The sequence below is a fragment of the Thamnophis sirtalis genome, unplaced genomic scaffold (genome assembly GCF_051295495.1).
Source record: "Thamnophis sirtalis isolate CommonGarterSnake01/CBP01778 unplaced genomic scaffold, rThaSir2_p1.2 scaffold_1, whole genome shotgun sequence".
In the NCBI taxonomy this organism is placed as follows: domain Eukaryota; kingdom Metazoa; phylum Chordata; class Lepidosauria; order Squamata; family Natricidae; genus Thamnophis; species Thamnophis sirtalis.
In genome coordinates this window covers 51,669,884-51,685,873 of record NW_028261381.1, presented here as the reverse complement: position 1 = coordinate 51,685,873, position 15,990 = coordinate 51,669,884, and the positions used below count along the sequence as shown (strand labels likewise).

The 15,990-nt window shown below is 37.5% G+C and overlaps 1 protein-coding gene across 4 annotated transcripts in view; it reads left to right on the top strand.

Annotated features, from left to right (window-relative positions):
- Positions 1 to 15,990, top strand: part of SLC15A2 (solute carrier family 15 member 2) — a 114,961-nt gene that overhangs the window by 92,330 nt on the left and 6,641 nt on the right. For 3 of the 4 annotated variants that reach the window (XM_087711838.1, XM_087711842.1, XM_087711835.1), the window contains 4 exons: positions 2,691 to 2,801; positions 6,409 to 6,505; positions 10,354 to 10,500; positions 14,376 to 14,480. In XM_087711838.1, the coding sequence (XP_087567964.1) occupies positions 2,691 to 2,801; positions 6,409 to 6,505; positions 10,354 to 10,500; positions 14,376 to 14,480 (460 nt within the window). Of the gene's footprint in view, positions 1 to 2,690; positions 2,802 to 6,408; positions 6,506 to 10,353; positions 10,501 to 14,375; positions 14,481 to 15,086; positions 15,144 to 15,990 lie in introns of all 4 variants that reach the window. The other variant, XM_087711847.1, reaches the window with a different exon arrangement.

Here is a 15,990-nt window from a genome sequence, read left to right as displayed (position 1 = left end):
AGAAAAGATCTGATAAAATCAAGAATGGAGAGTTGGCAGAACAAAGCACTGCATGGCCAATTTCTGGAAAAAATAAAAGATAAAGTGGACAGTGAACAAACCTGGTTATGGTTAACAACAGGTACATTAAAGAAAGAAATAGAGTCACTAATCCTGGCTGCACAAGAACAAGCTATCCGCACAAATGCCATTAAGGCCAAAATCGAAAAATCCTCTGATGATGCCAAATGCAGACTTTGCAAAGAAGCTGATGAAACTGTTGATCACATACTCAGCTGTGGTAAAAAAATCACACAGACTGATTATAAATTGCGGCACAATTCAGTAGCACAAATGATCCATTGGAATTTGTGCAAAAATTATAATATTAAAACAGCAACAAACTGGTGGGAACATCAGCCTGAAAAAGTCACCAAAAATCAGATGGTCAAGATCTTGTGGGATTTCCGTATACAAACGGACAAAATACTAGCGCATAATATACCAGACATCACACTGGTTGAGAAAAATAAGGTCACAATCATAGATATTGCAATACCAGGTGATAGCAGGGTCGCCGAGAAGGAACATGAAAAATTCGCAAAATACCAGGACTTAAAAATCGAAATTCAACTACTATGGCACAAACCAGCACTGGTAATTCCAGTGGTAATTGGCACACTGGGTGCTATCCAAAAGCACTGGAATTACATTTAAAACAGTTAAAAATTGACAAAATCACCATCAGTCAAATGCAAAAAGCCGCACTGCTTGGATCTGCACGCATATTACGAAAATACGTTACGACGTCCTAGGCCCCTGGGTGGGGCCCGACTAGTAACCAATGCCAAATCCGGCGAAACAACTGGCCGCTGTGATACAATTGTATTATAATAATAAACTATACCTTTTGCAGGAGCAGAGCAACAATTTGCTATCATTACCCATTTGCTGATGCTTGTTCACTCATATGGAAAAAGAAGATAACATCATTCTTCTTGTAGAAGGAAGGAGAAAGAGAAAGGGGGAGGGAGGAATTCCATTTTACACAAGGTTCAACAGCTAGGTTGAGGCCTTTGTACTTAACCCCACTTTGGAGATTTGGAATCCATAAGAGAAGGCGATGAGAAATTTCATTAAATTCTGCCAGCAAGTGACTCATCGTTCCATTATAACATACACTGACCAACATCTGATTTATGAGGTCTCTTCTCTTTCCAGGTCTGTTCTCTCTCTATATATGATCCTTTAATTGGCAAAAGGAATAGAACCTATGAACTGGAGAGGAATCTGACATAAGCAGAATTTTCAGGCAGCCCCTCTCTGCTCAAAGATCATGGGAATTGGCTGAGCATTACACCGGAGCACTTTGATGGCCTGTCAGTGCAACAACATCATTTAATTGCATCTCTGCCATGCCTTCTCCATGCTGTGCTTTCTCAATATGTTGGGTTTCAAGTTTGATAATCCATTGGCCATACTGGATGGGGAATTACAGAATGTGAAGCCCAAATCCATATGGTCCAGAGGACAATAATTTAGGGGAAGTTACTTTATCAAGTGTGGGTATTACTGCAAAATATAAGTCAGAACTAATAGGAACCCTCTTCCCCCAATAAACTAAATTTAAAGGGATCAGCTGCTTAGGGCTTAGGGTTATACATTCGTTACAGGTAGTCCTCCACTTATGACCACAGTTGAGCCCAAAATTTCTGTTGTTAAGAAAGACATTTATTAAGTAATAGTAAGGGAGAAAAATAAAAAGAAAGGAGTCAAAGAAAAATCAAAAAGTGCAAGAATAGAAAAAAAGTTGAAGAAAAATAGAAAAGAAAGCAAAACGAAGGAGTAGCTTCTGATATTCTTCATAGCAAAGTTCAGATATATTTTGAACTCTCTTTTCCAAAGTCACATCATATTAGTCTTCTTTCTATAATCTATTCTGTCTAATCATCAAAACCATATATAACAAGGTCAATTTTTTTCATTTTTACACAAAAAGCCCACAAGAGCTTCCAGTCACCAATTCTGTCAAGAGGTTGAGTAGTTACGAGTTCTTAATATATTGATTAATCTTTCATTCATGCCCCCTCAAAAGATTCTTGGGTTGTTGTTTTTTAATCCCAGTTGAATCTTCTGGTGTTGAGTGTAACTCTTAAAATCAGGAGAATGGAACTCCTTTCTAACAGAGTAAATGTTGATTTCATGACTAGGAAAGAATAATTACATAATGATTAGAGAAAAGTCATAAAGGAGAATCATGTTTAGTCTTCTCTGTCTCTCTGTCTCTGTCTTTCTCTCTCTCTCTCTCTCTCTCTCTCCCCCTCCTTCTCTCTTTCTCTCCCTCTCCCCTTCTCTACCCCTCCCTGTCTCTCTCTCCTCCTCCCCCTCTCTCTTTCTCTCTCTCTCCCTCTTCCCCCACCCATAGTTTTTTTCTTAATTAATGTTTTTCTGAATGTTTTTAAATGAGAGTACAAACAATTTTCACTTTCTTCCAAGGAAGGGCATAATACTGCATTATCTTAAGGTTATATAATACCTATATAAGGATAGGAAAACACTTATCAGTTTGTGGACTTTTGGTTAGCAATTTTAATTCTCAAAACTGGAGGTGTAGATGAAGCCCTCTCTAACTGCATGCTTCTGGCCAACTATTGGATGCTTTCTTTTGCTTTATTCCTTTTCTGTCATGATGAAATCAAGTTTATTTACAGGTTCATTAATACCTTGGAATGGGATGTTGGCATCATGCTTGATGAGGAGGAGTTCACCACTGTTAACAAAAGTTATGGTGTTTCAGATTACAGGATCCTGCCAAGGGGAAGGTGAGTGTGAGAGATTCTGAGAGATAAGAAATGAATAAGAGAAATTATAGACATTGAAACCAATGAAAGGGAAAAGAGTTCATTCACAGTTTACATCATAAACAGTAGCTCAGTCCAGGCTACAAAAAGCCTGGAAAGAAAAGATTCAGAGACTGGTGCCTTAGTGAACTCTCTAAGAGGGCTGAGGGTTTGTACTTCACTTTCCAAGATTACCCTTACCCTTAATCCTTGTATTAAATCTCCTTATTCAAGTCTGTGTGTTTCTTGCTTCCTTGTTCATGTCCTGTAAAATGCTACTTGATAGTGGGATTCTATGAAAATTCCTATGAATTTTTCCCAACTCTAATAAAAGTTCTGTTTTGTGACTGGTATTGTATCCTGGACTTCAATTAATATACAACAGAAATGGGGAAATTTCTATTTAAGAGCTGTTTCTTGGAAGTGCAGTTCAAGCAAAGTAAAAGTTTGTGGGAATAATCATTCCTTGAGGGACTGGAGGAAAGTCAGCAGCCTAGACATCAATCTGAGAAATGAAATCCAAAGGAAATGAATCCAAAGGAGGGATGGAGGTGAAGCTAGTATCTCCAAAGGAACATTCCTTAGTTGTCTGGAAAGTAAAGGCACATGAGAGAAGAGGTTGTTTCAGGCTTGCAAGATTCTGTTACTATAACCTTACAATAAAGGTGGCATTAGTACTCATGGTTTTGGTTTCTTATCTGAAAAAAAGATGACATCCTTCTTTCCTTTTTTCTATATCCCAAATATCATGCTGTAGGAAAGGGACAGATAGTTCTTACTACAAGTCTAACTGCTTGCAGAAAAAATTTAATTTCACCCAAGGCCTGCATGAAGCCAAAGGTTGCCTATTCCTGCTAGTGTGTGTCTGTGTGTGTCTGTGTGTCTGTGTGTGTGTGTGTTTGTGTGTGTGTGTGTGTGTGTGTGTGTGTGTGTGTGTGAGAGAGAGAGAGAGAGAGAGAGAGAGAGAGAGAGAGAGAGAGAGAGAGAGAGAGAGAGAGAGATCAATTTTCAGATGAATGGAACAGTTAAGACAGAAATAATGTGGCCTTGCAAAATCTAATTTACAGTGATTCCTTGTAATGTTTTATTAGAACATTCCCATTGCATCTCTATATGCAAATTATTTTTTTCTATCTAAGACCATTGTTCTTTGTAGATAACAGAAGGACAGGAAGTAACCTGAGATCTATTATGTTATTACTTATGCATGCATTATTTCCTTTCTGAAATGTATAAATATGAGTGTATTTCTTTGCCTGCAGAAGTGTGTCACTTTTGAAGGAGAACTCCTCCAGTATGTTATGTCTCAAAAAACAGAGCAGTGAGCCTTGATTATTTGCTTATGGTCCTCCATTTTGCTTCCACGCTAGAAAAATTATTTTGGTTCTGTCTGACCATATCTATTTATATTCAGACTCATTTTTATAACTCTTCATGAATGAATGGCTAGGGAAAGAGAGTCCTGGGAGTAACTGTTCATGTAATAGATGGTCTTGCTCCACCAAGGCAATAGTCTTATTTTTACTTGTGCATTGACCTTGATAAATGCTGGGTAAGGATAAAATAATTGGGTGGATAATGGGAAGTCTCAAACATCATTTCCCAAAAGTCCTCTTGTTTTTATGCATTTGGACTCCTTTTTCCTACTTAGTAAATTGCTTGCTAGTTATTACTCAAGATAGATAGTAACCATCTATCTTCCAGGAGGATATTTTTCCCTGGTATCCCCCCCCTAATCCTGGCATGTGAGATAGATAGGGACCCTATACCTCATAATTTCCTTAGGACATCCAGGTTCAAGTCCATCCTCAACTACAGAAGCTCACTGAATATGTGTGTGTGTGTGTGTATTTACACACACACACACACACACACACACACACACACACACACACACACACACACACACACACACACACACACACACACACACACACACATATATATATATATATATATATATATATATATATATATATATATATATATGGGCTTCCTTAATCAACAATGGATACATGGAATATCCACCACTTACATTGCACAAAAGTATTCAGCATGGTTAGAAAGGACAGAAAGAGATCCTCATAAGTTCAGCCCCACACATATTCATTTAAAAGAATTATTCAATAATACACAATAATCTCTATAAAGTCAGCACTGCCCAGGTACACTGTATTAGATAAATGTTCTGCCCTCCAAATAAAACAGCAGTTTCATGTCTCATTTAGAATCATTTTTTCCTCACATGATTTCCTCCAAATATGTCAACTGCTTTACATAATTTAGTCTTTCATTCACAAGTGGTAAAGATTATGAAGATTGGGCGGGGAGGGTGTGGGGAGAGACTTTAGGTTACAATTTACTGCTTCTATTTGCCCTATCAAAAGAAAAAGTTTAGGCTGTACAGGAAAGGATGTAGGGTATTCTATTCTTTGCAGGAAGATACAGGGCTAGATTTTCTAGCTGATTATGTTTGTCATTATAATCATTCTATAGCTGAAAAGGGAAAACAAGAGAGATTGTGCTGGGAGAAGCATTAGGAGAGATGCACAGATGTTTGCTAAACAAAGTATATCAGCAGAGGCTACAATTGTCCTTCAAAACTGTTGCCCAGTGTCATTTATATAAATCCAATAAACAAACAAACAACAAATATTTATCATTGTTGCTCTCCATTTAGGTCTACTAACCAGAAAGCTCTCTATCTGAACCTAGGACCACTTCCTTGCAAAACAATGAACTACATTCTGTTCAGTGGTGGGTTCCGGATCCCATTGCAACTGATATGGTGCAATGGGGCCGGATGTCCACCACATGAATGTGTGCAGCGCGCGCGCACACGTGCATGCATACCTACCCTCCGCAATGCTCCGCAACACCTCTGCGATGCTCCAGCTGTTCGGTGGAGTGTCGGGCAGGCGGTGTATGCTCCATGCGCATGCACAGAAGCCCCAAAAATTTCAAATACTGGTAAGCAGCGCAAGTGGGCGTGTGGGCCTCTGGAGCACTGTACCAGAATGGTACCTGGTGCTCCGGCAGGCACCGGTATGGTCATAACCCACCACCGGTCGTAACCTACCACTGATTCTATTCCTTTTTCTGAGAGAATATGTGATTGATGTACCTACCCAGCTGCTGAATACTCTGCTACATTGATAGGGGACCTGTTACTCTTCCAAAGTTGAATTAAAATTTCTTTCAGTCCCATACAGTATGTAGACTAGCCAGTGGGCTGGAATAACACTAGAAAATAGAGGATTTTTATGTTTTTAATCTTTTTAATCTTTTAATTGCTTTTATATAAGCCGCCTGGAGTCCTTCGGGATTGGGCGGCATACAAATCTATTAAAATTGCAAATTGCAAATTTTATGTCACCAGGATCCCAGGAAATAAATAGTTAAACAATAATGGCAATTTAGAGTACAGTGTAAAATAGATTTTGATCGATAACCTGGTTCCTAAGAAATTTGTACATACTTACTGTAGACTGAACAATTATTCATTGTTCCCCATCATCTTAAAGATATTTTTAATGGCTCTGCCTAGGAGAAGCTAACCAGGAACTACTGTTTTTCCTTTCTATATTAGGTACAACAATGCAAATTTCCAAATGAGAGCAGAAATATCTGCCCTGAAGCTTGGCCTTCTAGATTTTGGAGCTTCATACACAGTTGTCCTAACACAAGTAAGTTGTCTTTTGAATATATATGCCTTTTCTATTTCTATTGAGTCAGCTACTGAAATAAATCTATTTTGTTTTCTCCCCCAAAAACCCCATAGGGATAAGATTAGGCTGCAAACAAATGAGACCTTCATATTACAAGCATTATCCAAAGATTTTTACGTAAATGCAACAATTGATATACCAAAAGTTAGGAACTTCTAAATCCCACAGAAATCAGAGTGAAACAGGCAATATACATATAATTCTCCTGTTGTCATCATTAAAAGTTTGGATAAAATTCTAAGCACATTTTCTTGAGAATGCATCAAATGCAGTTCGAGTAGATCATCTGTCATAGATGAGCAAATGTATAGATTCATTGGCTCCAGCCTTATTGTTTTAAATATTTCATTTTATGGCTCAACACTCTCAAGAGAAATCACAATGATCACTCTCACTGTTATGTTCAGAATATTCTGAGAAAATTCATTACTGCATTGCTTTGCCTTCATTTTTCGTTTTCAGCATTGGACGTCTGACAATTTCTGCCTCTTGTGCTGTGTCATTGTAAGATCAAATGGATGGGCCCCACAGCAAGCATTGGGAAGGCCTGTATGATAGCTTGAACAGGGCCTTTCCAAAGTTGGCAGCAACCATGAACAATATCAATTTATTTACATTATGCCTAAACTTTCCCTGCCATTAATAGGGAAGGTATTCATTTTTATTCATTTAGTTGCTTTGTTGATTGAACTGAATAATGTGGACTAGAAAAAGGAATGGGATACTGAGGCTAGGATCCTTTGTCTATCTGGGATCAAAACCCACTGAGCACAGCACAGGAGGATTATTTTCTGGATAAATATGCACTAGATTGAGTTACAAACCTTTCAGTTTATGGAAAAATAAACAGCTTGATGAACAGATGACTGGATAAACACATGGGTGGCTAGATATAATAGTGTCTTTCTTTTAATAGAAAACTCAATTCTGACTTCAAACAGATGACTATAAAAAAGAGGGAAAGGTGAGCAAAGGCTACTTGGCAAAAATTAAACTTCCTCCTCGAAATCTTGTGGGCCTGACAAAGATTGTCTTCTGTCTATATTTTTTAATAAATATTTGATGTTTTATTATTTGTCCTCTAAAGCCTTCTAAACTGCTTCCAACTTCTCAGAAGAGAATTCGAGTCTGGTCAATCTCATCTTCTAAGTTGAAAATCAGCCCCGGTGATTTATTAGCACACTTATTCATTATTGATAGAATTTACTATTGAGGTTTGGCGAACAGAACCTTTTATTTCAATAAATATTTGCCAAGACCACAGAAGCAACCACCAAAATCATGTATAAAATTAGGCAATCTGACATTCTATATGAAGACTATACACTCAGGATTGAAGCACAATGACTTAGGTGTGTGTTTGTGTGTGTGTGTGTGTGTGTGTGTGTGTGTTAAGGATGTATTCTGTCTCCGCTGTTGTTCAATATCTACTCTGAGTTAATCTTCAATGAAGCACTGGAAAACATTGATGCTGGAATCAAAGTAAATGGTGTTCAGATCAACAATTTAAGATATGCTGATGATACAGTTCTGCTTGCCAGTAAGCATGAAGACCTTCAGATCCTCATCAACAGAGTCACACAAATATCTATGGCTTGAAGCTTAACACCTCAAAAACCAAGATCATGGTGGTCAGCAAAGAACCCATTAATTTACCACCGATAACTTTGGAAGGAATTCCACTAGAAAAAAATTGAAAGGATCACCTACCTCGGTTCTAATTTACATGAAAGTTGGGACATGAACACTGAAATAAAGAGAAGGATAGAGAAAGCACAAACAGCATTCTTCAAAATGAAAAAGGTCTTCTGCAGCCACAACTTAAGCCTAAGATTGAAAATCAGGATTGTCAGATGTTACATCTTTTCTATCCTGCTCTAGAAGCATTTGAAATGTGGATTTACAGGTGGCTGTCACGTATAAACTAGGTTGACAAAATCAGAAACAAGGAGGTGACACGCCACTTGGGAAAGCCAAGGCAAATAATCAAAACAATTAAAAAGTGAAAGTTATAATATTTTGGACAGGTGATGCAATACCCGGAAAAATACGGCATCCTTCACTTATTCCTCCAGGGAAAGATCGAAGACAAATGAGATCCAGGCAGAAGAAGAACATCATGACTTCAAAATCTAAGGGACTGGTTTGGACAAAACTTAGCAGCACTTTTTCATTCGGCTGTTGATAAAAATAAGCTCATCAATGTGATCACCAATGTCCGATGACGAATATGGCACAAGAAGCAGCAGCTAAATATTGCTATTTAGATATTCCGAGTAGACTTGAACCAAGCCCTGCGGTCTATTGTTGATAGCTTATTGATGGATTCCTAAGTAAATCCACTGATTAACCCCCTATTGAAATTAATCAAAATTTTAAAAGAAAGTCTTGAAGAAAAGTCTTGACATGAAGACTATCTGTACTTTGAAAAATGACCTTGGGGTTCAGTGGAATTTTGTATCTAACAAGAGCATCAAGGAAACATTATTGAATCATCTAAAGAAACCTAAGCCAAATGACGATCAATACAGCCTTGGGGCATCAATTGAATGAAGACATATTTTTGGACTGGCTGGATTCTCCTGTCAATCAATTTCACTTCAGGTTTCTGAAAGCTAGTATTATGCAAGAGGGAGAAATATTTCTCTATACACTTTCTATAAAGAACGCCTTCTCCAATAAACTCATTTCACTCACTTTTATTTCCCCTAAGCTCTGAAGCTCTAAAAGCTTGTCTTTCATATAGAGAAATAGATCTCTCAAATTGCAAAAATTAGATATTTCATATAGAAATTGTTCCCTTGTTGGGCATTAGGTTTCTAATACTTTACAGAAGCTGCAGTGGGAACACATATTATACACATGTGACCTATAAAAGGTTGTTGGATTCTAACTTCTATCAATGATAAAGGATAATAGGACATCTGAGAGAAAATGTATCCTATTCTGGTGTGTTCATTATTCATTCATAGTAACTATTTGTGTTAGATATTGAAACAACTTTACCTGCAAATAATCATATTCTGGATTGGGCAAAAATTTAAGAACTTTTAAGTAATTGCATATTACTTTTTGTAAAGTTATCTGCATTACACCCAGAGGAAAGGGGAATCTAGATTACAAGACTGTGATTAACCAAGAGTTCATTAGCATATCTCAGGATGGTAAAACACTGCCACTGATGCTATCCGATTTGGCCCATTTTTAATTTTCTCCTGGTAATATTTCATTTCATTATATATCTATTCTTATCATTTACAAAATCACTGATTTTGTCCAAAGCTGCCTGCTATAATTAATTGCACTCAGCTGTAGATCTATTGTACTTTATGAAGTATGCAGAAGGAAGCAGAATGATGCATAATGGTGTAGCAGTTTGGATAACCCATAGAATGTGAATGATTAGAAGTGTTACTTCAAATGACCAATCTTTTTGCCAGCTCCAAATTTCTTTGGAAAAGATTCCTGACATTTTTCCACAGCCCAATGAATAATGCAATTACTGTTCACCTCTTTTAGCTTTTAAGAGAAACCTTGTTGTCTCTCCCTATATGGTGATTAAGGACATCTCATAAACAGGGCCACATTTTGCCAGTAAAAATAGAGTTTGCTAATGCTTTATTTGACATTTGAAATAATGACTTTATTTCAGTCCAATCAGTAAGTTCATAATTCTTAAATGGGCCCAAGAGGACAGCCCTGCTATAATTTTAAGAATGAAAGCTTTTCCCCACTGTATTCTAACTTCTGCATTAACTTGGACTTGCTAATCCATCACCAACATGTCTATTTTTCCTCCCAATCAGACTTCTACAGAGACACTCCAAGCATGGAAGATAGAAGATATTCCAGCTAACAATGTCCATATTTCATGGCAGATTCCACAGTATCTGTTAATATCAGCTGGGGAAGTGATGTTCTCCATTACAGGCCTTGCTTTTTCTTACTCCCAGGTACAGTTCTTAGGACTTCATACAAAGAAGACATCCTGAATAAATAATAGTCCTTAGTAAATAAGAGGCCAAGATGGAAGGTTGCAAAAGGTTATCTGCCAAAACCAAATCCAAAGAGATTAAATGGCAAGGTCAGTGCAGTTTGCACCTCAGTCCAGACCCCATTTAATCTTGGTAATCAGTATATAAGTATGCCTGAGATTATGGCTTAGGGCAGTGTTTCTCAACTTTAGCAACTTGAAGCTGAGTGGACTTCAACTCCCAGAATTCCCCAGCCGCCTTTTATAACTGCCAAGAATCAGAAGCACTGATCTAGGAATCATAATGCTCACGTCTCTGTCCAATATTTCTTTCTGTGAACAAGACTGCCCTCATCAGATGTTCGCTCTTTATTGAAGGTTGGGGCAGAGAATCCCTGGGCCAGCCATCTGGTGACTCTGCCAGCATCTTATGAGGTGGAGGAAGCAGTCAATCAATCTGCTTTTTGCTGATGTCTTCATCAGCGCAACTGGAGATGCTTAATTATAACTAGTATAGCATGTTACATGCTCTAAGGATACCTCCAACAAATTTAATGCTAAAAATGATATTTTATTTCATACTTCTAAAAACAAAGGATTTGAAGTTAATTGTATATATGAAAAACATTTCATAAAACACAGTTGTGACCCCGAGGTTAGAAATTGGTCCTATTCATTCAATATACTTAACCATGTTAAATGTATTGTGGAAGCACCAGCCTAAGCCTATCTGCAATTTATTTTTAGTCTAAAACAACTGAATGGCTAGTTGGGGTTAAAATAATTCCACCTTTCAAAACAGGTAATTTGAATTACTTTCTAGAAAATTACTGTAACTCTCTTAGTTTTGAGATGAATTTTCAGAGATGTCCTGCAAAATTAGGACTTTTCTAGGCATCCTCTCTTTGATACTTTTTTATTTAATTTAAGAGCTAAAATTGTGCAGTGGTTAGAATGCAGTACTGCAGATTACTTCTGCTGCCTGCCAGCTATCTGCAATTTGGCAGTTTGAATCTCACCAGGCTCAAGGTTGATTCAGCCTTCCATCCTTCTGAGGTTGGTAAAATGATTGTTGAGGGCAATATGCTGACTCTGTAAACCGTTTAGAGAGGTCTGTAAAGCACTGTGAAGCAGTATATAAGTGCTATTGCTATTTCTCATCCTCTGACGCAACACCAGGATGCTGGTGAAAAGGAGATTAAAAAAGGACAAGAGTGGGACACTTTTTCCCAGTTCTGGGGTTACCAACTTTGTAGATTTACAATTTTTTCCTGTAAAAACAAAACAAATGAATACATTAAAAGACCAAATATTCTGCCAGAATACACTGCCGGTACACAAAAGTAAGAAGGGGCCTGGACTTACTTGCATTATCAAACCTGGCCATGATGGAACTTATTCTGTGGAAGGCATGTGAGGGACACTGAAGAATGGCTGCAGGTTTGGGGTCTGGCTAGTCTAAAGAAAAGAAGAAATAACGGTGACATGACAGCAATATTCCAGTATTTGAGGGGCTGCCACGAAGAAGAGGGTGTCAAATTATTCTCCAAAGCACCAGAGGGCAGGACAAGAAACAATGGTTAAAAACTAATCAATGAGGGAAGCAATCTGGAATTAAGGAGAAACTTCCTAACAGGGAATACAATTAACCAGCGGAACAGCTTGCTACCAGAAATCGTGCTCCATCACTGCATGTTTTTAAGAGTCTAGACAGTCACTTATCTGAAAGACCTCCAGTGTTCTTCCAGCCTATTCTATTCTATTCTATTCTATTCTATTCTATTCTATTCTATTCTAATTTGCCCCGAGAAAGTGAGTTGCTTTACAATACTCTCATCTTCCATATCGCATCCATTGCTCCATTTAAATGACTCAGGGCAGGTGTAATTAGCTTGCTTGCCCACATTTACGTATCTGTGTTTCTTTTTAATAGAGTAGATTTTTTCTTAGATGTTACAGTTTAGGCCTTCATTTTCTTCCAGCTAGACTTCTGCCAATATTCACTTTATCTTTTTTCTAGTCCTCTTAGTTATTTTTTTTCTCAGGGCTATCCTTTCAATTTATCTTGCCCCTAAGCACAATATAGCCACAATACACAATACAGCCATTTAGTAACTACTTCAGTTAGCGACCATTTGTGGATACAAAGGTAATAAATGGTAATAAACAGTTGCAAAAAATAATTTTCTGACTAATTTTCTGCGCCCAAATGGGTGTAAATGTGCTTAAGCCCGAATTTTTTATGATTGACAAAAAAGCATGCTGGAGTAAAAGTAATATTGGCATGACTGCACAAGAAAACTTGATCTGAATGAGATGAGGTGATCTTTGCAGCATCTCTCTCAGTCATGTGGATTGCTTAAGCACTATTTTTCTGAATGACAAACTTACCAGTGAGGAGTGGCTTTATAAAGCAGCATTAATTGTGTGCAAACATGGTAATTTGCTGGTGCTCAGTTTGATATCCAAATAAGGTATTGTTTAAAAAAGAAGAGGAGGAGGTGATATTCTTTCTACAGATCATAAAAGATGAACATTTGAATAAATAAACCAAGATCTGGTTCAAAAATGGCAAATTATATTCTGAAGTATAAATGAGGTCAAACAGATGGAAATTTCAAGTCCAATAGGAACAATGGCCTCTTGGGATAACCTTGTATCTTCCAGGAATCAGGAGAAATATTAGCAACTGTCACAATAGATGATTTACCATTTATTACACAATTGGAAAAACTAATCTGTGTTATGCTAAGTAATCCTCACTAATCCTTTCAACTTAAAAATTTAGTAATATGCAAGGCTTATAACCACATGGCAGGAAAGATAATTGGGAGCAGGTTTTTGTTGGGCCATGTGCTCTTTCTCTCAAATGTTCCCTTAGTCACAATGTTTCATTGTGCTGACATACTTGTGGATCAGTTTGCACAGATGTCAGGGGAAAAGAGGCAGGGGCAGAGTAAAAGCTTTACCTATCCCATATTTGATCCAGGTATCTCCAACCATTTTAAAAATGAGTCAGGAGATGAGAGAAACAAACCAACTCCGCCTGAGACCCCTGAAAGCTGCTGTTAGTCTGAATAGTGCTGGGATAGCTAAGCCAAAAGTTGGGCCTGTTTTGATGTACTTGATCATTAGAAGAATGTACACACTGCAATTCTCTGGCAAGCAGATATCAGCTTATTTACATAACAATTTAGCAATCTGGATTCCAGCAATAAATAAAATAAAGTAACCGTAAAACATTAAAACAATTTATCTTAGACATCCAGTTTTACCCTGGGACAATGAAAAAGCAAGATGAAACATTGATTCAGAGACTATATGAGATTTCCCCAATTCTAGGATTTTTTTTTAATTTCACGTATTTTCAAAGACTTTTGTTCCAATTCCTATGAAATTATAAAGAGAATCCTCATTGGACATAAGTAGGGGAATACTGCTTAGGTGAACAGAGGAGAGAGAAACAATATTTTGAGTCCCAAAATCCCCATCTTCTCAGGTTGCCATATTCTGATAATGATTTGAAATGAATTTACCCACATATCTTCATCCCTCAATAAGTGTAGCACCAAACAGTGATGTTCAAGGATATGCTGTATAAGTGAGCCATCATTCTCCTGGTTAGTATGAACAGATCAGCTAACAATGTTCCAGAATGGCAATTGTTCCCCCACTGAATCCACTGGTATATTTGACTGCAGGAATTATTGAATGCTGAAAGGGCCACAGGCTCAGAACCACAATGTGTTCCTCTTTGACAAAGGAGGTGGGCTAGTCCCAGGGTAGTACTGAATGGGAATATTGAACATCAATTTTCCAAAAAATTAAGAATGTTTTATGCCTTCTCCTTTTCAGGCTCCTGTTAGTATGAAATCTGTGCTGCAAGCTGGATGGTTGTTAACTGTGGCCTTTGGAAATATTATTGTGCTCATTGTTGCCCAATCTGCACCTCTGGTACAGGTATGGCTAGCATATATTACTCAATTCCTTGAAATACAGAAATACATTTATCACATTTTCTCTCTTGCAACAGGAAATACGAGTAGGCCAGGAGGTTGACCCAAGATCACTTAGTGAGTTTCATAACTGAACAAAGATGTTAATCCATTTCCCTCAGATCCACAGTTACATTGGTACACTTCATTGTTCCTTCATGTCCTTTTCAACAATGCATTTCATCAGTATCCAGAGTCTTCCTACCTTTCCTACAAACTGATACATGTTATACTCACTAGCTTGATTATTTCAAGAGAGATAGCCAACATGTCAAATGAAGTTCCTTATTTTTGTGACTGTGTTACAAGGAATGAAAAAGATTCCCTTGCCCAAGCATCTCTTCTTTCACTCCATCTTAAAATACAGGCGCAAACACTTTGGCTATTTTACCAAGATTCTCATAAAACACACTGAGTTGCAAATTAGCCAACCATATTTTAGATGTACATGTTACATAAAACCAACTCATGAGATTAACTGTTTAATATGTTGTGTGAACCCAAGCATATGGATCAACTGAATGAGCCATAGCTAAATTAATCACAGATTAATGTGTTTTGCCTTTCGTAGGACCCTATCCATGTTTGTCACAGGACTACTGTACTATAAAACTGGGGCATTGAGTTGGTAAGAACAGAGTTAACATTGATATAGTGCATGCACACATCCACGTAACTGTCAAATCAGTATTCTAGAACATAGGCAGGTAATAGTAGAAGTGCACACAATGGAAATCAAATTCTTACAAGGATAACCAAATTAAAATTGCCAGGCAGAAAGACTGATTGTCTACACTAAAAAGCATGATGAAGACACTTGACTTCCAAGATACGTCGTAAATGCAGAAATAACTTTGTAAGTAACTTATACTGAGAGGAAGAAAGGCATCACAATTGTGGGTGATTAACCTGCACAGATGAGAGAGTAAGGCCATTGAACAAATGAGTAATTAACTAATTAAGCAGCAATGCAGATGTTACAATAGGATGCTGTTAGTGCCACTTAGTTGTACCCACTTTCACAAAATCATAGTTAAAAAAAAACTTTGGGCCAGGGTTGACTGTCCATCCACCCATCTCGTACCAGTAATAATGGGCATTTATTGGTTAAAAAAAAAAGAACACTTCATATACATGAAACTAAAAACAAGAGAAGAAATTGATCTAGACTTCTAAGAGCCAATTTATATGTTTGTCAAGGCCATCAAATTTCTCCGAAATTGCAGAATCAGATTCTTATACAATCATTTTTCAGCATTTTGCAGAGTGAGCACTCCATACACACTAGATTTTCACCCATTTCTGGATATATGCGACCCTTGAAAGGGACAGCCATCCCAGCACGAAATTCTATTGTCTGATGAGAACTGCTAAACTCGTTTGCATTTCTAGTTATGGCTACCACAACTGGATGCAAAAGTCAGGAAACCACTCGAGAGCAGAAAAGCTAATGCTAAAATATCTCTTTGCTGCTG